Source organism: Globicephala melas, chromosome 2 (assembly GCF_963455315.2).
Source record: "Globicephala melas chromosome 2, mGloMel1.2, whole genome shotgun sequence".
Taxonomy (NCBI): domain Eukaryota; kingdom Metazoa; phylum Chordata; class Mammalia; order Artiodactyla; family Delphinidae; genus Globicephala; species Globicephala melas.
This window is the reverse complement of record NC_083315.2, coordinates 90,465,327-90,486,119: the sequence shown is the minus strand read 5'-3', so window position 1 is coordinate 90,486,119 and position 20,793 is coordinate 90,465,327. Positions and strand designations below refer to the sequence as shown.

At 44.4% G+C, this 20,793-nt stretch overlaps 1 protein-coding gene across 7 annotated transcripts in view; it reads right to left on the bottom strand.

Moving 5' to 3' along the window:
• Window positions 1–20,793, bottom strand: part of STRC (stereocilin) — a 38,332-nt gene that overhangs the window by 14,724 nt on the left and 2,815 nt on the right. For 3 of the 7 annotated variants that reach the window (XM_060294362.2, XM_070044924.1, XM_060294361.2), the window contains exons 1-7: window positions 15,028–17,108; window positions 11,852–12,042; window positions 3,581–3,669; window positions 3,361–3,425; window positions 2,180–2,965; window positions 2,066–2,090; window positions 63–1,317 (exon numbers count right to left, since the gene is read on the bottom strand). In XM_060294362.2, coding sequence (XP_060150345.1) covers window positions 63–1,317; window positions 2,066–2,090; window positions 2,180–2,965; window positions 3,361–3,425; window positions 3,581–3,669; window positions 11,852–11,863 — 2,232 coding nt within the window. In that variant the 5' untranslated portion in view covers window positions 11,864–12,042; window positions 15,028–17,108. Of the gene's footprint in view, window positions 1–62; window positions 1,318–2,065; window positions 2,091–2,179; window positions 2,966–3,266; window positions 3,504–3,580; window positions 4,452–11,851; window positions 12,043–15,027; window positions 17,109–20,793 lie in introns of those variants that run through there. The other 4 variants (XM_060294359.1, XM_060294364.2, XM_060294363.2 and 1 more) reach the window with 4 other exon arrangements.

Genomic DNA, 20,793 nt, shown 5'->3' with positions numbered 1-20,793 from the left:
GAGAATTCCCATGGAGGCCCTTCCCTCTGTTCCAGGAGCTTTCACCTTGGCAGATCACTCACGCTGAAGCAGGCCAGCAGCTCCATCTTGCTTACACCAGAGCTGGAGCTGTCAGTGGGGTCAAAGTCCAGGGGGTCCGGCTGCTCCTCCTGTTCCAGGTACTCCCCGACTGTCCGCAGCACACTGCGCCGGCCCTCGGGGCGGAAGGCATCCCAGAAGGAGCAGTTGTCTGGGAGACTGGAGAGCATCAGGGCCTGACCCAGCATCCCCTGGGCCTCCTTCCCTCCGGCCCCTGGACCCAGGAGGAAGGTCAGCAGGCGCAGGAGATAGTGTAGGCGTGTGGGGTGCGCAGGGGCCGGCACGGAGGACTGACAGCGTGGCAGCTGGGACAGCATGCCAAGCAGGAAGGGGCCTGGGGCCAGGCAAAGTGGGGACGGTCCCAGTGGGGGCTGAGAGGGCAGAAGAGGGCCCAGTAACCCCTCCAAGAAGCAAGTATCATTGCCCCCACGGCTTATCCTGCACTGGCCTGCTAGCCAAGGCCAGGAGGGCACCAGGGCCTCGTACATGGTGTCATTGGCACAGACCATCATCAGGAAGCTGCCCCCATCTGGGCAGCGTTCCCCACACGGTCCAATGTGGCAGGGTGGGGAGGCCGTGACATCCGGGGTGGGGCCCTGGCACACATGCTGAACCCAAGCCTGGTTGCTGGGGGGCACAGCCTGCAGGCTCGCCTCCCTACACAGCCGCTCAGCCCACAGAGTCTCGTTCTCCAAGAAGCAGCCCCAGAAGATCTCTGGGGTGACGGGGACAGGGGGCAGGCCTTCAGGGCAGCTGGTAGGGGGTGGGAGCAGGCCCGCACAGAGCCGCTTTACCAAGCGGCGGTTGGGAAACGACAGGGTGGAAAAGGGGAGGTCGCTACAGATTGCCTCCAGGAACTCTTCGGGAAATTGGTCGTGGCAGGCCTGGAGCCAGCCTTGGGCACCTGGTGCCCATGAGACTGCATACCACACAGCTGTCTGACAGATGGCAGCAGTGCTGGGAGGGGGCTGCGGGGAGACAGGCTTAATGTGCTGGCAGATCACGTAGAGGGTGAAGTTGGAAATGCTGTAGTGCGGTGCTGGGCCTGCGGAGTTCTCGCAGAGGGCCTCCAGAGAGATGGCCCGCCGCTGGCGAGGGCTGATGTGGGCTGAGGGCTGGGAAGTCCTGGGCAGAGGCACAGCTGTGCTCAGGCATTGGAGGAGCGCGGGGGGTGGAGGTGGCGATCCAGACAGAAAGCCCAATGCCCGCACATCCCAGGAGAGATTGTGCCGGATGCCCCTGGATGCAGAGGGAGGAGCAGGTGAGCATCTGATCAGTTTACATGTCCTCAGGTTGAGACTTCTGGCCCCGGCCCAGAGCCCTGCAGGGAGGGTGGCAAGCACAGGCTTTTCCAAAAGTGAGGTCGCTGGGAGTACTGGTGTTACCGGTTTAAATGTTGGAATGGGGGGAAAGGGGAGAGAGATCTGTCCCACCAAGGCACAAAAATCACCTAGGAGCAGTTGGAGTCCCTTCTGTCCACCCGGCCCCCTTCTTTCTCCTTTCTGCATACGCTTTTAGGCAGCTTAAACACAACCCTTGGTTGGCCTCAGATCAGGAAATCTGCCCAGCAACTGAATATGTCCGTCTGTGCTCTGGCACTGTTGTACTGAAACAGTAAGGGGTGGAGGAAGCAATCCTGTCCTTTCTTTCCATACCCCATCTTTATTAGTTAACATTTATCAAGCACCATGTGCAAGGCACAGTTCTAAGTGGTTTACACATACAGTATCAACTCATTTAATCCCTTGCAAAAACTCTGAGGTAGTTAATATTATCCATATTTCCCAAGTGGGGAAACTGAGGCATAGAATGAAGCTATAACCTGCCCAAGGTCACATGGCTAGGAAGAGGTAGAGCTGGGACACCAACCTCGATAGTCACACTCAAAAACCTGTAAACTACACCCCTCCCATCAGTTTCCTCTTCCGCTCTGGAGGCTGATGACGTCCCACACCCAATCCCTCAGAATTCCTCTCCTGTTACTTACCACAAGAGCAGCTGCTGAAGATTGCCTAGGAGGGAAAGAGTAAGGAAGAGAACTACCCCAGTCTCACCCTTCCTTGCCCTGCCACAGCCCAGCCCCAGACCCAGCAGCACTCACCTCCCTGGCACTGCCCATTGACATCAGGCTCTGGTTGCCCCAGAATGGAAAAGACCTCATCCTGCAGGGAGTCAGTGACTCGGAGCAGCCCCTCCTGGAAGGTAGCATAGAGGGGGGCCCCCACTGTGCGCAGCAGACCTCCCCAAAGAGCCTCCTCAGAGCCCAGCTCCCCCACTGGGGTGAGCAAAGCCAACAGACCCTGCAAAAGGTGGGGGGCTGGCTCCCTCCCATCGAGGCCTGTGGCATTGGCGAGGTCCACGCTGGGCTGCACCTGCACCAGGGCCTGCCAGCGTGTGCCCTCTAACAACAGCAGCAGAGAAGGCAACCAGTCAGCTGCCAGAACGCAGTCAGAGGGCCCATCACGGGTGCATGGGGGCCGGGTAGGGCTAGGGGGTCCCCCGGGAACTAAGGCTCCCAGCAGCACCTCTGCAAGTCCACTCAGCACACCTGCCTGGTGCCCCAGGAAGTCCCGGGGGGTCTGCTCATGTCCCAGCAGTGCCAGCACATCCCCCAGCAGCCCCAGCATTGGCTCCCAGTCTGGGCTGCCTCTCAGCGTCACTAAGAAATCATGGAGCCGGAGGGCAGGGGGCTGGAGAGGTGGGGGCTCTCCCACCGGTCCCTCCCCCATCCTCCCAGGCTCAAAGGAAGAAGAAATGTTGGCCAGGAATGCAGAGAACCGTGAGCGGCTGAGGGACCCCTGGGGAGCCTGGTCCAGAACGGAGAGCCAAGACTTCAGGAGGGAGAGACCAGGGTCCAGGGACTGAGGCCCAGTAGGGGCCAGAGTCACTGTAAGAAGAGAAACCAGAGATCACTGAAAGGGAAAAGCCTGGAACCCAAATTCAGCCCTGCCCTGGAGCCCAGTCCCTGCCTAAAGATGAGGTGAAAAAGATGGTGAGCTGAGTCCCTTTCAACACCCTACAGTAAGTCTTGGCCTGATTTCTTAACCCTCATTTTCTCCCTTAGCTCCAGTCTCCACCCCTCTTCCTTGCCCCTTTATTTTTTCTCGAACCAGTTAATCTCTGCGTTCTTAAGTCTCTTTCCAGCAACCATCCCCTTCATCCCCAGCCCAGCTCACTGTTCCTCTCACCTCCACAGGATAGCAGCAGCACCAGGGCCCAGAGGCTCAGAGCCATGTTTCCAGGTAAGCGCTGGTACTAGAGGTGAGTTCTGGTTATTCTCACCTTGTGTGGGATAGCCAGGTGAGGGCAGGGCACTGCAGGCAGCCTGAGTCTCCACTGACACTGTAGTGTGGTCTTTCAGGAAACAATATCCGTAACCTGACAGCAGGTTTGTCACCTGAGCCACTGAATACCTGATCCTTTGGCTTTGGAGAAGGGTGTGCCTGTCAGAGGGACCAATGATAGGGGATCCCAGGGGGCCCTCAGAGGAACCCAAGGATATAACTTCAGTGAGGAGCCAGGATGCAGATAGGAGTAGGCAGACATAGAGATGGAGCAGTTCTGGAGATCAGGAGTGTAATCTGGGAGGGTCTGCAGAAATATATATAAATAATATTAAATAAACAACAATAGAAATATAAGAACAAAAGAGGGCCCAAAGGAGCTAAAAAGCAAGTAGAATTTGAGGGAATTGAAGAAGAAAGGGGGCCAGGAGAATGGATCTGGGCAGCCAGGTGTAAACAGAGAAGAGGAATGAAGACAAAGGTCTGGTCTAAGGATGGAGCATTCAGGAAGAGAGGGGCTTTTGATTCAGTACCCAGAGCCACAAAATGTTAAGAGTTGGGCAGGATTTCAGAGATCACACAGACCAAACCTCTCATCTTATGGATAAGAAAATATACACAGAGAGGAGTGACTTGCTCATTAGGCCATTCAAGTGTTTGGGTTTGCCCTCTGGCTCTCTTCCTGTGGCCCAGGAGAAAGCCCTTAGAAAATTCTGAGGTGAGAAAAGAAATAAACCAGATTAAGTGACTATGCAAGGAGGCTATTCCCCACATGCATACACACACACACACACACACACACACACACACATACACAGAAACTGCTCATAGATCAGAGAGATCCATCTCTCTGATCTGGTCAGGGTGAGAAGTCTTTTCTGCCCTCCGTTTATATATCCCCAAGGCCTTTACCTGACACCAGTTCTAAACAGTAATTCACCACAGGCTCCACTAAAACCATATTCTGTCCTTCTCTCCTTAGAACCCTTCTCTAAAGCCCAAACTCATACGTTTAAATCCATTATTAATGTGCCTCTGTCCTGGAAGGTCCATTTACGATCATAGAATTTTTTTTTTTTTTTCGGTACGCGGGCCTCTCACTGTTGTGGCCTCTCCCGTTGCGGAGCACAGGCTCCGGACGCGCAGGCTCAGCGGCCATGGCTCACGGGCCCAGCCGCTCTGCGGCATGTGGGATCTTCCCGGACCGGGTCACGAACCTGTGTCCCCTGCATCGGCAGGCGGACTCTCAACCACTGCGCCACCAGGGAAGCCCACGATCATAGAATTTTAGAGCTGGAAAGGACTTGAAGAATCCTCTTTTAAAAACTTCTCATTTTATAGATGAGGAAATGGAGGCCCAAAGAAATAGAATACCTTGGCCCACGCAATCAAAGGAGGTGAGGGCAGTGCTGGGATTTTCCAAGGTGAGTCAAAAAGTTAGAACCAGTGAAATGATCTATTGTATCACTTTGCCAATATTTTCTCTTTGCTTATCAAAGGTACATCTAGTCTGAAAAGCAGAGAGGAGAATCAGAGGAAGAATACGGCCTGGGTTCCCAACAGCTTTCTAGCTCCTGGCTCCAGCCCATTCTGCAATCCACTTGAATTTCCACCCTTGATTCTATAACAACCCTCTTATAATAAATTCTTTTTGCTAATAGGGTAGCAAAAAATGAGATGGCTGGGCTCAAGTCCTGGCTCCAGCATATACTAGCAGTATGTCCTGGGCAGTTTCTAAACCTGTGGCACAGTGTTCTTTTCTGTAAAAAGGAGAAATACTAGTATAGAGTTGTCATGAGTATTAAATTTGATAAGGCATTTAAAGTATTTAGCACAGTGCCTGGCATTCATTCAAAAAGAGTAAGCACCCATTATGTGCCAGACACTGGTACAGAATAAACATTCACTAAATGTGACTACTATTATTATTAGACTAGCTCAATATGAATTCTTTTATTTGAAACTAAGGAGTCCTAATTAATACAGAAATTGTCACCAAGAAGTAGTGTCTTGAGTGAAAGACCTTTAGAACAAGTATGGAGCTAGCTGAATCAAGCAGAGAGGGGAACAATGAGGACTCCCTCAACCCAGAAGGGGAAATTCTTGGCACTCCACATGATGATGGAGCAATCAGGTTAAGCAATCCTGTGGCTGCCAAGGATTCAGGCTATCTGCCAACTGAGGATGAAGTGCTTAGGATTTATAGCAAAGATATCAGCCTTATTCAATACAAGCAAGTTACTGCTTATACTATGGTAAGGTTCAACAAAAGCAAGACAAGTTCCAATCCTCAGATGAGCAAATGGAAAGAGAGAAAACCAGAGCCAACAAACTGAAATTACGGGGGTCCACAGCACGATATTAATCATGTGTGTTGCTAAAGTGAAATGGATTAGATTGGTGGGGTGATTGGAATGCTCTGTGATCTGGCAATTGGAATGGAGATACTTGCAAGGAGCCAAAGGAGTTGAGAAATCTGAAGCATCCTCAACCTCCCAAATCAACCACAGGGCACTTTCTGTCTGACTAGAACAGAGGCCTCCCTTTGTAAAGTGCAATTGTTTTTCTCCCTTTTTGGTTTGCCTTTTGTAACTTAAATATAGATATATATTGCTCACTAAGGATCCAAGCAGTCCCCAGATCTCTTGCAGTTAGGTGGGGTCAGGTGATTAGTTCTGGCTAATGGATAGTGAATGACGAAAGAATTTAAGAGCTAGTGAATGATTGCTCCAGCAATCTCTTCCCTGTTGAGGTAACCTAGAAACCACACACTGAGATGGCAGCATCATAAGGCCAACTAGCCTAAAGCTCCAGATTATCACACAGCATTTAGAGTAAATTCTCATTTTTGAGTTCTGTTGTAGATTCCTCCGCTCACTAAAATTTATTTGTGACCCCAAAATCAATACCTATGGCATTTTCACAATCCTTCACAGACATCTGCAGAGTGGTAAAAAATTTGAGTCGACTGATGTGTACATTCCCAGCTGAGTTCAAACAAGGCAATACTCCTCTACAGCCATACCACCCTGAATGTGCCCGATCTCATCTCGGAAGCTAAGCATGGTCGGGCCTGGTTAGTGCTTGGATGGGAAACAAGGCAATACTCCACCTTCTTCTCATACTGTAAATCAGTGTCCTTTTCATGATCTATTTAGTGCCACAATTTTAGCATTTTAGTGCTTTTTGTTGGTGATTTCACCGTTTAAAATGGTCCCCCAGCTTAGTGCTGAAGTGCTTTCTAGTGTTCCTAAGCACAGGAAGGCTGTGATGCACCTTACAGAGAAAACGTGTGTTTGATAAACTTTATTCAAGCATGAGTTATAGTGTTGTTGACAGAGGTCAATGCTAATGAATCAACAATATATATTAAATAAGGTGTCCTTAAACAGAAACACCTTACACCATACATAAAAAAAAGTTATGTATCCATCCATTGATATTTGACAGTGTGAGCGATAACTGAAGATCAAAGGGGGAAACCATGTTCCAAAATAAAAGCTTAATACAAACCATATGTGAAAAAATTCAATTGTATCACAATATCTAAATCCTAACTTCACTTCCAAAATGCTCCTGAGGAAGCTTCATACTTACCTGGCATAGAGCCTGAATCTCTTCCTTGACTTGAGAAGACTGGTAAAAGTTATAGCAGGGTTATTAGGTTAGGGCAAGGATAAAAAAGGAAGCTGGAGGAGTAATGGATTCATTGCCAGTGAGGCTTGATCCTCAGACCTTAAAATGTTTTTATTTAGTCAGAAAAAAGTTTGGTTTTGTTTTTAAGCAGATGTTATCACACGGCTCTGGGCTGCTGGAAAGATAATTTTGGGAAAAAAACAGAGGGAGGTAAAATCACTGTCTTCATGGAAGTTATTTATTACTTGGGGATCTTATGGGGAGCTAGTTAGAACTGGCAGGGATCTCTGTCGTCTTCATTCATTGACATATCCAAACACCTATAACAGTGTCTGGAACATAGGAACATAGGAAAAATGCAAATTTGTTGAATAAATTCCATTCCAATAGAATTGAAACCAGATCATTTTCGTTAAGGAAGGAGTTAAAGAATGAGGCAGCATGCACAGGCCATTCATTTGAGAAGGTTAACTACAGAAAGCAGGAAGGGATCAGTCATCACATAGCTATAAAGCAGTGCTTTTTGAAACTTTAATGTGCATATGTAACACCTGATTCAACAGGCCCTGAGGATGGGACCTGAGATTCTGCACTTCTAACAAGTCAGGTGAAGCCAATTCTGCTGGTCCTCAGACCACACTTTGAGCAAAGCCACTCAATGATATTGCTCGATGAGCATTCACTTTGTGGATAGCACATGTAAGATTTATTAAATACTTCCTTATTCTGTTTTATTATATTTATTGTATTCTGATTGCTGGGTTCAATGGATGCTCCAATCCAGATCTTGCTGGACCATTCCTTTCTTGAAATTCTAGGGACATTACTCTAGAATGATTATCCTCCTGTCTCTTCAGTTCTTCCCTCTCAGGCTTTTTTCTGGCTCCTCCTCCTCCTATCCCTTAAGTGGTCCTGCTTCCCAGGTTTCTCTCTCCAGTCCTCAATTCTTCTATTTGTACTTAATGGAAATTCTTTGTTATCTCTAATTCTATTTGATTCCTTTGGGGTTTCTAGGTATACAATTGTGTCTAAAAATAGTATTTGTAGTTCTTCTTTCCAAGTATTTATTTCTTATTATAAGATTTTAATACAACATTATATATTGACATTTATTTTTAAAATATTTTTGTTTTGTCCCACATTTTATGGGGAATGACTAAAATGCTTTTCCTTGAAACATAATGTTGGTTATTGGTTTCAAATAATCTTTTACTTTATTTTAAAAATTGAGATCTAATTCACATAAAATTTACCATTTTAAAGAACACCATTCAGTGTTTCATGTATTCTTCATACATGTGTATGTTCATATATGTTAAGCACTCAATAAATGATAGAATTTTTAATAATAAACATGTCTAAAGACTTGAGTCATCCAACAATGGAACATGATGCCCTCTAGATAATAAGTCAACAGTAACTAGAAACATTAAAACATTGGATAATCCCCTTTCGGTGATGTTCTATATAAAAGGTGTTCCTACTCTGACAGGAGATAGACTGACTCTAAAAAATCTGTGGGACATACTGATTTGCCCCGCCCCCTACAGAACAGAATCAATGCCCTCAGAAAAGGCAAGGAAATGGAATAAAGGGATGCTCTTTTGGCTCAGAAACAGATGAAAATGATGTTTGATTGAAGTTAACGGTGCCCAGGAGAAGCAATGTTCTTAGAGTAGCAAGGGAAACAACAGTTCTCAATTAGTTACACTCACGGCTCCTGGGGTCTCCTTACCCCCAACCCCCAGGGTCCTGTACCCACCAGTGAGGGAGAAGGTGAAATTAGGACTCTAGCAGGAAGTAGATGCTATAGAAAAGGTGGGGGCTATAGTGACAAAGCCAAAGAAAGAGTGAGATTCAGGAGCTGTGGAAAGGGTAGAAAGCCAAGGACCATGGGCCTCACTGGCATCTGAACTAACTTTCACCTGATCTGATATCTTTCAGTATCCCCTATGTCTCAGAGACAGACCACTGTACAATTATCAGCAGGATTTATTAGACATTTATACTTTGAATTCTCCATTTCCAACACTTCCCTTCATTAATTTTTGCCAAAGATAGCGAAGCCATCCGCTGTCAGCTTTACTTGTCTTCAAAATTCATCAGTGCCTGCACTGTAAAGAAACAGACTGTGAAGCTGGAGAGGTAAGAATGTTCAGAACATACAAATGTTTGGTGAAGACCCTGTTTTTCTGGGTTCTAGGTTTCCACTCAAAGTTTTACTAATCTTGGGGCTTCCCTGGTGGTGCAGTAGTTGAGAGTCTGCCTGCCGATGCAAGGGACACGGGTTCGTGCCCCGGTCTGGGAAGATCCCACATGCTGCGGAGCGGCTGGGCCCGTGAGCCATGGCCGCTGAGCCTGCGCGTCCGGAGCCTGTGCTCCGCAACGGGAGAGGCAAAAAAAAAAAAAAAAAGTTTTACTAATCTTTACCCTAAATTAAGCCATATGAGTCTGTCCTCTTTGCCACAGATGAATTAATCAGGATTAAGGAAGCCATCTTGCTACCTTCGCCGCCCTTTCACCCTGTTCTCCCCAGAACAAATGGGGAGGCAGAGCTGAGGACAGTTGGAAAGAGCAGGATAACAATGCAATATTCGAAGTAGGCAAAGCCTGTCTGACATCCTGCTCTAAATTCCATGTTCCAATGTTATAAATTCCTCTTATTGCTCTCCTATGCCCACCACACACACATTCCTCTTCCCCCATTGATATTTTCACTTGGGGTTGACTTCAGCTAGGTATTAGGAGGATAACACTAATCCACATTAAATTGTTAAAAAAAAATTGCCCCTAACTTTTGTAATTTTAGAGGGAAAATTCATTGATCCAAATTAATCTCTAGGTGGTGAAATCTCAAATGAGAAATTTAGGGAAAATAATTTTGAGCAGGTAGTTCTCAGCTTAAATCAAACTTTACTATTTTTTTTAAAAGAATTTTTTAAAATTTATTTATTTATTTTATTTTTGGCTGTGTTGAGTCTTCATTGCTGCACAAAGTCTTTCGCTAGTTGCGGCGAGCGGGGGCTACTCTTCGTTGTGGTGCGCGGGCTTCTCATTGTGGTGGTTTCTCTTGTTGCAGAGCACGGGCTCTAGGTGGGCAGGCTTCAGTAGTTGTGGCACACGGTCTCAGTAGTTGTGGCTCGTGGGCTCTAAAGCACAGGCTCAGTAGTTGTGGCACACGGGCTTAGTTCCTCTGCAGCATGTGGGATTTTCTTGGAAGAGGGCTCGAACCCATGTCCTCTGCATTGGCAGGCAGATTCTTAACCTCTGCACCACCACGAAGTCCCAACTTCACTATTTTTTTTAAACATTTATTTATTTATTTGGCTGTGTCGGGTCTTAGTTGCGGCACACAGGATCTTCGTTGAGGCGCGCAGGCTTCTCTAGCTGTGGCACGCGTGCTCGGTAGTTGCGGTGCATGGGCTTAGTTGCCCCATGGCATGTGGAATATTAGCTCCCCGACCGGGGATCAAACCTGCGTCCCCTGCATTGGAAGGCGGTTTCTTAACCACTGGACCACCAGGGAAGTTCTAAACTTTACCATTTGATCACATATTTTCTCTGCATAGGCTTGACTCTAGAAGGGACTGAAAGGAAGAGGAATCTGTAATTCATAAACCTCTTGAGGACAGTGGGCACTTGTGGGCTTTCTGCTGACTGTCTAATCCCCATAGCTATTGAACTTGAGCCTGAGGCCCTTACTGTTGAGGTCTGAAAGGTGACCTTCAAAGAGAAGAAACATGTACAAAAGGGGACAGGCTGGGGCTTCCCTGGTGGCAGTGGCTGAGAGTCCGCCTGCCGAGGCAGGGGACACGGGTTCGTGCCCCGGTCCAGGAGGATCCCACATGCCGCGGAGCAGCTGGGCCCATGAGCCATGGCCGCTGAGCCTGTGCGTCCCGAGCCTGTGCTCCGCAGCGGGATAGGCCACAACAGTGAGAGGCCCATGTACCGCAAAAAAAAAAACCAAAAAACAGAAAAAGGGGGGGCAGGCTGCCCAAATAGAGTGAGAGCCCACCTTATCCTAATTTCCAGCAGCTGGAACTGGATACTCTTCTCTTTTGAAATAAGCTCTCAGACCTAACAGGATTTAGGTGTCCCCTACCAGAGAAGCAGGGTTGCCAGGTCCTCACTAGGTTAGAAGAAATCTGGACATATGCCCAGAATGTGACATACTAAACCGTGAATTTGCCTTTTTTAGGTGTGAGGTGGAAATTCAGAGGCTGAGGTGCCAAAATAGCAAACACCCTTCTTCTCCCCAGTTATATATGCTACTCCAATGGACTTAACTCCTGGTCTCCATGGCTGCCCTAAATCCATACCTGCAAACTCTTGCAACCGCTTACGCTCCTCTAGGTTATACTGCAGCTTTTCTAGCAACTCAAAATATCGGAAGAGTGAATCCCTAGGCCAAACAACACGTTCATCCTGATCCATATCCATTAGCCCAGGCAGATTCTGGTGCACATGAGTCTCCCAGTCCAACTGACCTGGAGGGAGAAATGCTTCTCAAGAACATATCTAGATTCTTGGAAGTTGGATAAAAGCTGATAAACTCTATGGGGGCAGGCGAGGAGAAAGCAGGGATGAAAGAGGATATAGGAAGGAGAGAGAGAAAAGTATGTATCACCAAGACACCACTTCTACAATAAACAAAGAGAGCCACAGCCATACTTTTCCAAAGTGCGGCAGAAGCACAGGGGAAATGAAGAAGCGTGAAGAAAGTAACCAAGGCCAGAAAATCGGACTGGTGGAGAAAATCGGGAAATGTGCATAGTGGGAGAGCTCCTATTAAGAATGGGATGTCTCATGGAGAAGAGGAGTCTGAATTCAACTGGGAGAAACCCTCGGCTTACCAATACGGTCATAATATCTGGAGCCAGAAGAAGAGGAACAGTAGGAAGATGAAGATGAGGAGGAAGAGGAAGATGCAGACTTCTTCACTTTTGACAAGGACTTCTTTGTTTTTGACTTAGATGCTCTTGAACTCTCTTTAGTGGCACTGTATTTGGACTCTTCCAAAGATTCCCCTTGTTGATTGGCATCTCTGTAAGTGAAAGGCAAAATTTTATTGCTTCAAATACTTTTACACAATATGGCTGGTTCTTTCGTTATTCTGATTCTGGCCCTGGCCTAAAGCTAGGAGTTAAGGCAATGAAGGCCAAACTGCTCCCAAAATCTAAGTTTAAGCACATCCAACCTAAATTATCCCGTGTCATGTACCCCTATTAGTGCCCCTCACCACATAACGTCTGTGCTCAATCTTACTCGGGCTTCCACGTTCCACACTCCACCTTATTCTGCAAAGTTTTAGCCCCCCACCCCTTGGCCCTATGCCTATTACACCACAACTATAGCCTCTGCCCCCTCGATTCCATCTCTTAATATTAGAGGGAACTTGGGCTCAGCTCTTTATATCTTCTCCATCTACCGTTGCTCCTTTGGTGATCTCATCTGCTGAGTTCAAATGCCTACCAGATGCAAATTTAAGCCTCTTGTCCAGACCTCACTCCTTAATCCAGACTTGTATATACAACTTTTACTCACTTAGCACCACTTGAATGTCTAAGGACATCTCAAATTCAATCAAAACTGAACTCTTTGCCCACCAAACCTCTTCCACCCACAGCCCTCCCCATCTCAGCTAATCAACCCTTCCAGTTGCTTGGGTCAGAACTTTCATCCTTAATTCTTCTCTCATACCCCACATCCAATCCATCAAGAAAGCCTGTTGAGGGCTTCCCTGGTGGCACAGTGGTTAAGAATCCGCCTGCCAATGCAAGGGACACGGGTTCGAGACCTGGCCCGGGAAGATCCCACATGCCGTGGAGCAACTAAGCCCATGCGCCACAACTACGGAGCCTGAGCTCTAGAGCCTGCAAGCCACAACTACTGAGCCCACGTGCCACAACTACTGAAGCCTGTGCGCCTAGAGCCCGTGCTCTGCAACAAGAGAAGCCATGACAATGAGAAGCCCGCACACCGCAACGAAGAGTAGCTCCGGATCACCCCAACTAGAGAAAACCCGCGCACAGCAACGGAGACCCAACACAGCCAAAAATAAAAAATAAAATAAAATAAATAAATAATTAAAAAAAAAAAAGAAAGCCTGTTGACTCTACCTTCAAAATATCTTTTCTCTCAGAGTGGTACCACTGGTACCACTCTGGTCTGAGCCATCAACGCCTCTTGCCTGTATAGCAGCATAGCCTCCTAACTCATCTCTCTGCTTCTTATTTTATTCTTCCCTCAGTTTATCATCAACACAGCAAGCAGACTAATTTTTCTTAAATGTAAGTCACTGCATGTCACTGCTCCGCTATGTTCCCCATTTCACCCGAAATCAAAGCCTAAGTCCTCACAGTGGTCCCCACAGCCCTACAGGATCAGGTCCCCATTACCTCTCTGACCTCATCTCCTATAATTCTCCCCCCCTACTTACTCTGCTTCAGTCACAGTAGCTTCCTTGCTATTTCTCAAACACACCAGGCATGCTTCTGTTTTAGGACCTTTGTACTAGCTGTTCCCTCTGCCTATAATACTCTTCCCATAGATATCCACATAGTAATCCCCTGACTTCCTCCAAGTCTTTGCTCAAATGTTACCTTTTCAGAGGCCACCCTGACTATCTTGTTTAAAATTACAATCCAGGGACCCACTGTCAGAGGCCACCCTGACTACCTTGTTTAAAATTACAACCCAGGGACCCACTGTCCCTGGTGGCACAGTGGTTAAGAATCTGCCTGCTAATGCAGGGGACACGGGTTTGAACCCTGGTCTGGGAAGATCCCACATGCTGCAGAGCAACTAGGCCCATGAGCCACAACTACTGAGCCTGCGCGTTTGGAGCCTGTGCTCCGCAACAAGAGAGGCCACGATAGTGAGTGGCCCCCGCCTGCCACAACTAGATAAAGCCCTCGCACAGAAATGAAGACCCAACACAGCCAAAAATAAATAAATAAATAAATAAAAGCCAAGCATTTGAAGCCCCTAAAAAAAAAAAAAGTACAACCCATATGCAACCCCCCTCTTATACTCCAATCCCCCTTAACCTATTCTACTTTTTACTTTTTTATAATGCTTATCCTATTTTTAAATTTGTTTTTTATTGAAGTATAGTTGAGTTACAATGTTGTGTTAATTTCTGCTTATAGCAAAGTGACTCAGTTATACACACATATATACATTCTTTTTATATTCAAGGCTTATATTTTAATGTGCTAATTTTCTTATTAATATGATTATTGTTTGCTGTCCCTTTCCTCCTACTAGTATATAAGCTCCATGAGAACAGGCATTATTATTTATTTTGTTCACTGATATACTCTGAGCAACTAATAAGCATTCAATAATTATTTGTTGATGGATTTCTTATTTCTCCTTCTGCTCTCTTGTCCACTGCTGAACACTCAGTGTCTTGAATAACATGTTTCACAGAAGGTACTTTTATTAGTTTCCTGTGGCTGCTGTAGGAAATTACCACAAACTTGGTAGCTTAAAACAACAGAAATTTATTCTCTCACAATTTTGGAAGCCGGAAGTCTGAAATCAATGTGTCAACAGGGCCATACTCCCTTTGGAATCTCAAAGGGAGAAGGTTCCTTGCTTCTTGTTGCTTCTGGCAGTTGCCTTGCATCCACTGGCTTCCTTTGGCTTGTGGTTGCATCACTCCAATCTCTATCTCTGTCTTGACATCGTCTCCTATTCTCTATGTCTATGTCTTCTCTCCTGTCTCTTAAATCCAGAGACCCTTGTCACTGGATTTATGGCCCACCTGGATAATCCAGAATGATCACATCTCAAGATCCTAAATTTAACTGCATCTGCAAAGACCCTTTTTCTAAATAAGGTCATGTTCACAGGTTCTGGGAATTAGAACATGGACATATCTTTTTTGAGGCCACCATTCAACCCACTACAATAAATAGTTATTGAATGAATGAATTCTCTCTCAAAGCCAATCTTCACCTTTGGTTTCCTACCCTTTCCTCCTTCATGTGTGTCCATCCCACTTCACATATACACTCCTAACCTGGCATCCATTTTGCTAACGCTTGACCTCTGTGCCTCGGGGATTAGGTTTTGTCTCCTGCAAAGCAAAAAACACAAAAGAGTGAAGAGAGTTACACTGAAGCAGGAGTGTAGTAAGGAAAAAAGAATTCTGATCATCAAGTGAGGAGAATAAGTTGTAGTAAAGGAGTGAAAAAGAGTGGGGAAGCCCTGACAGTGGATAAAGAATCAGGCAGTATTTTAGAGCTGGGGAATTCTAACTCTGAGGCAAATCTGTCACAAAGGGGAAAATGGCACTGCGGCCAAGGAGCGGAAACAGAGAATGAGATCAGGGCACCCTCATGAACTAAAGCTGGGTTTGAAAATGGGGAAGCAGACCTCTGGATAATCTGACGCTTGAATATGTCGGCTTTGTGCTGAACCTCCAGGTGTGTCATCTCCTCGTTCAGCTCATTTCTGATATTCTGGAAGTTAGTAACTGCCCCAAAGGGCCATTAGGAGTTGGGAGATGGTGGTGACTAGACATGGGGAGAGGGCTTGGGTGGGGAGAAACCAAGTGAAATATCCATTCCAGGCCCCGCACCTTCCTGTTACATCAGGTTCTCTCTCTCCGTAATTCACCAATCCTAGCTTTCGCTCTAATTTCTTCCCAAACACCCCTCTCACCAAGTTTCACCTCTTCTATGCTTACCCATCATGGCTACTATGATGTTTCGAAAGATAATGGAACCAAGTAACAACCAGAGGATGACATAGATGCTGCTGAAGGTACGGCTGACTTCAGGCACCTTCCAGGTATCCTGAAGCAGTGCATACCAATGATCCATAGTAAAGAGAATGAACACTGTCACTACGGAATTCAGCAGGTCCCTAAAGAAAAAGGAGGTGTGTGTATAGACAGAGAGAGCTAATTCTCTAAGAAACACTATCATTCTTACTCTCAAAGCAACATAAGAGCATTTCTTTGTAGTTTGCTCTGACTTTAGCCCCTTTTCTACCATACTCAATTTTTTACCTAATCTTTCTTCGGTTTGAGATTGTTTTATTAGGTTTTCCTTTATCATGAATAATCTATGAATAGCTCTCACCATTCCATCACTGCCTGGGGCACAGTAGGTGTTTAATACATAGGTATTAACTGAATGTTTAAAAATTGAATCACCAATTACACATCATTTTTTTCTAAGTTCATTCTCCACTGTTCTATGGACTTCGCCTAACGGAAAGTCACATACAAATTTAGCAAACATCGTGCCTACTTAGTTTGCTGGCATGAACTGACAGTCAAGTAAATGGATGGATATGTGACACAAACATGTGACTCCAAATAATGAATGATAATGAATATATCACAAAAGGTCTCAGGAAGATATCTAAATTTTCCTTCTTATCCCTCAATATACATATTACTGAAAACATCAGAGCCTGAACAGAATGAATTCTAGGACTTCCCCAAGTCAATACTCTTACAAAACTACCTGTTAGTCTAAGATAGAGACCTGAGAGGTGCTGACAAGATTGGATTCCAATTCACAAATAACACTGTCTCCTCGAAATCCAAATTGACTTTCTACTAGTAATCAGTGTCCTCTAGACAAAAAGCTTATCAGGATTTTACTTTTGAAAGAATTTAAGTATGTGCATGTGTAATCTCTACATTTAAGAGACTGGGGTAAAACCAGTGACCATGTTTGAGGTCACAGTAACATTTACTGATCACTTACAATGTGTGAAATGCTGTGCTAAATGCTTAAATGAATTACCTCATTTATCCCTACACTCTTATGAAGTAGTACTACTTTTAATCCCATTTTTCAAAAGAGGTAACTGAGACAGAAACCAGGGCTTAACCCATGGAGTATACTGCTATTTAAAGGTGAGGGTAAGTTTGAATTTGCAAAACCCAAAGCAAACCAGGAGTACCTGACCTATCCTCAAAATTGGAGCTAATACCTCTCACTATTCCTCTGCTTTCTCTTTACCTCTCCTTACTGTGTTCTATTCCCGTTTCTTACAATATATTATACTTTTTGTATTACTGTACTTTGGACTAGCTTCCCAGTCTCATGCCCAAACTCTCTCCCCCAACCCAGGCTTCCCCCAGTCCTGCCTACGAGAAGAACATGTGATACTCCAGGTCCTGGCGAGTTGAACGGGTGTAATTCTCGAAGAAGTAGACACCAGCCACGGCAAAAATGTAGAAGAAGATGAGCAGCAACATCAAGAGGAAGGTCATGCTCTAGAGGCCATGACCTTGAGTCAGAGTTGGGCCAGACTAGGCTGATCTCCACCTACAGCCTAGTCAGACCCACCCTGGAAATCCCCCACCAAACCCTCACTTCTAGCCTGAGCCCAGTCATCTCTAGAACACAGCAGCCTGTCCCTAGCCCTTTCTCATCAACAACATTTCACAGGGTCTTTCATTGCCTTCTTTCATCCACCCAGACTGTTTCATGTTAAACCCCCATGTTTATCCACCTTGCCCACTTGATACAGCTGCAGCAGTCAAATCACCTTGAGGGCCCTGACCAGGGCCAAAATAATGACTCGAACTTGACGGAATCGTGCAAAGAGTTTAAGAGACCTTAGCACCCGGCAGATCCTCAGCAACTGGAGCCATACGGAATGGCTTGTTACCCCTACCAGCACCACAACCTCAGGAATCAGGGACTGTAGGAAACACACAGATCATGAGTAAAATATACCCCAAAGCACCCACGCACAGTTGCCCCTTCTTTATCTTTATCTTTATCATTGTCATAGTTCCTTGGTCATTATCCTTTGAAAAGCATTCTCTGGGGACTGTTTCCTATTCAGCCTTTCTATAAGAAATTACTTAAACCCTGCATTTCAACTTGCTCAGACATTAAAAGGGGATAAATACAGTGCTTAACTCATTGGGTTGTTGTGGAGCTCAAATTTTAAGAAATGCATGAAAAAAAGGACAGTTTCTGACATTTAGGAAGTGGTTAGTAACTGGTAGGTGTTATTGCTGGGGTTAATGTTGTGATCAGATTCTTCCTTGCTCCTAATACCAACCACTCCTACCATGCCTGACTTTTAGAGAAGAAAAAAATCAAAATAAGGAGGTTAGGTACATTTCTATTTGTTTCTTCCTGTGCTCTAAGTATCTTAACTTTTCTTGTCTTTGATTCACATAGGCACATTTCTCAGGATATCTATCCTTACCAATATGGTGACAACAAAGTCAAAGACATTCCAGGCATTCTTCCAGAAGAGGAAAAAGCTGGATAGCCACATAAGAAGGATCTCCAAGATGAAAACAAGCAAGATGAACCAAGCTGCCACCTCCAGAGTCAGCTTCAGTGGCCACAGTTGGGTATTTGAGGATTCGAGCAATTCTGTGAGAATAGAGCAAAGGATGAGTAAAGAGTAAAGAAGCAGGAAGCTGAATGATAGAGAATGATCAGCAACTGTTAAAAACCACAGTTGTGCCCACTGCTATGCCATTTTTCTTTTGAGTTTCTCTTCTTAATGCCGTTGTTGCTTCAGCCTGTGAAATTCAGGGGAGGACAGAATCGAACATGAAAAATAGCTACAACTCATCTCCTGCTGGTACTGGTACGTGTTAACAGCTGCAAGTTACTGCCTTCCCACTCTGGGGTCAGAGAGCCACCAAGGGATTGCTCTCTTAATGACCACCAACCCTGTCTGTTCTGTTACCCTGGTACCAAACTTCATGAAGAAGCAACAGGCCTTGAGAAAAGAACGCAAATGTAGGGCCATGATATGGAAAGTGTTTTATAACATATCTAGGAACAAGAAGCCAGATTCATGGGGCATATTAGGTTATAATAAGAAATTACTTGGTTCTTTGTTACTTTTAAAGCTTCTCCTTTCTACTCTGCCTAAAATTGATTTTATGCTGCAAAGCAAATTGAATCCTATACTTTCTCTCTAGAACCTAATTATTTGCTGACCTCAATTCCTTAACTCATTTGCTTTCATCTTTCAACCCTCTTCACCTCTTGTATACATTTAATAGATGTATATCATGCTGTAAAAAAAAGCACTGAGATCAAAATAGGTTTAAAAGCTAAATAAAATTTTCTCTTTGAAACAGAACAATCTGAGAGCCTCCAAATGCACTATGACTGATATGCCTGGCAGTTAATAGAGACAAGAGAATACTCAATCACCCTGAACAACACAAATGGCTGTGTAGATTTTGACACTTACAGTTTTAAATTGTTATTGCTTTTAGCAATGTTTTGGCTAATTACATTAACGAAGTAAGGAACACTGATGTTGAAATACAACTTAATGAAGAGCAAAAGAATAATTCTGCAAGTTTATCTCAAGACAATCTTCATCAGATTCTATAAATTGCATTCATCTGATAGAAAATTTTATATGGCACATCAAGATATCTCTAGAACCTCAAAAATCAGTGTTTAAATTATAATAATGTTGTACTCAGTTTTTTGTTGGAAATAAGAACTATTCACACTCACAATGTGTTATTTTCAGAGAAGGGCTTGCAAATGAGCCAAATCTTTTTTCTTTTCTCACCTTCTCACCATTTAGAAACAAAATATGAAAATTATAAAAATAAGCCCATTGATGTTTAAAGTGCAAAGCAGAATTACCAATATCATTGTGGAAGAAGATTTTTTTCTACTTTTTTATGCCCAAACACATAATTAAATTTGCACCTACACTTTAACATATAACATGTATTTAACATACAATACACAATGTTGTAAACCTAAAACTAATATACATTATATCTAAACTTTTTAAAAGAAACAGAAAATTTAGAAATATAATACATAGGGAATTGGTTCGGGTCCAGGGTCCAGTGGTTCGGACTCGGTGCTTTCACTGCCATGGGCCCAGGTTCAATCCCTGGTCAGGCAACTAAGATCCTGCAAGCCACTTGACACAGACAAAAAACCCATAAATTAAATGTATTTGATCCCCAAACCGAACTTAATATATAATGTCACTTAAAAATTCATTTGTAGACAAATTATATATTTTCTTTAAAAAAAGCATGATCACTTATAAAATGGCAAAAGTAAAAATTTGCTTACATTTTATTATTAAAATTATATAATAATAAACACTAAAATATAATATTTAGCAACATGTTAGTCTAAATTATCATTTTTACTTCAACTTGCTTCTCCATATCACAGAAAAAATGTGATAAAATAAAATGATTAAAATTACTATGGAGGTTTTCAAGGTTATATATGTTTTTCTGGGAAACAAAATTGTAAGATGAAAAAGATTGGGGAGCTTTGATCTAGAGCACTGTTTGTTCCTTATCTGTAACAGCATTCTTTATGATCTGGAAAATTGCTTTTTAAAAGTCTAAACAAAGTCTTAATGTTTACCACACGAATTAGTCTATTCAAAGAAATCTGTTAGTCACAAATTATTTCCCTTTGCAAAATCCCTCCTGCCTTTCTACCATGAGAATGTACTTAATAAGATACAATTTTCATGAGCTTGCCAGGTGATTCCCATTCAGGCAATCCACCTATCCTCTGGCACAGTGATCATGTTTCATATTCAGCTGTTTCACCAAAAAGAATGGTTAGTGCTATTCTATTTTGATTTGTCTGTTAGATTCAGGGAATCCCATATATTTACTGCTATTTACTTTATTCCAAGGCTGAAATCTGTATCTCTAATCCCACAGGGCAAATACTTGCCAATTATCATTAACAACAAGAAATAGGAAATGTGGGTGACTTAATTTAAAACCCTCATCACTGTGCGGAGGAAATAAAACAGTTCAAAGCATATAGTATACCGC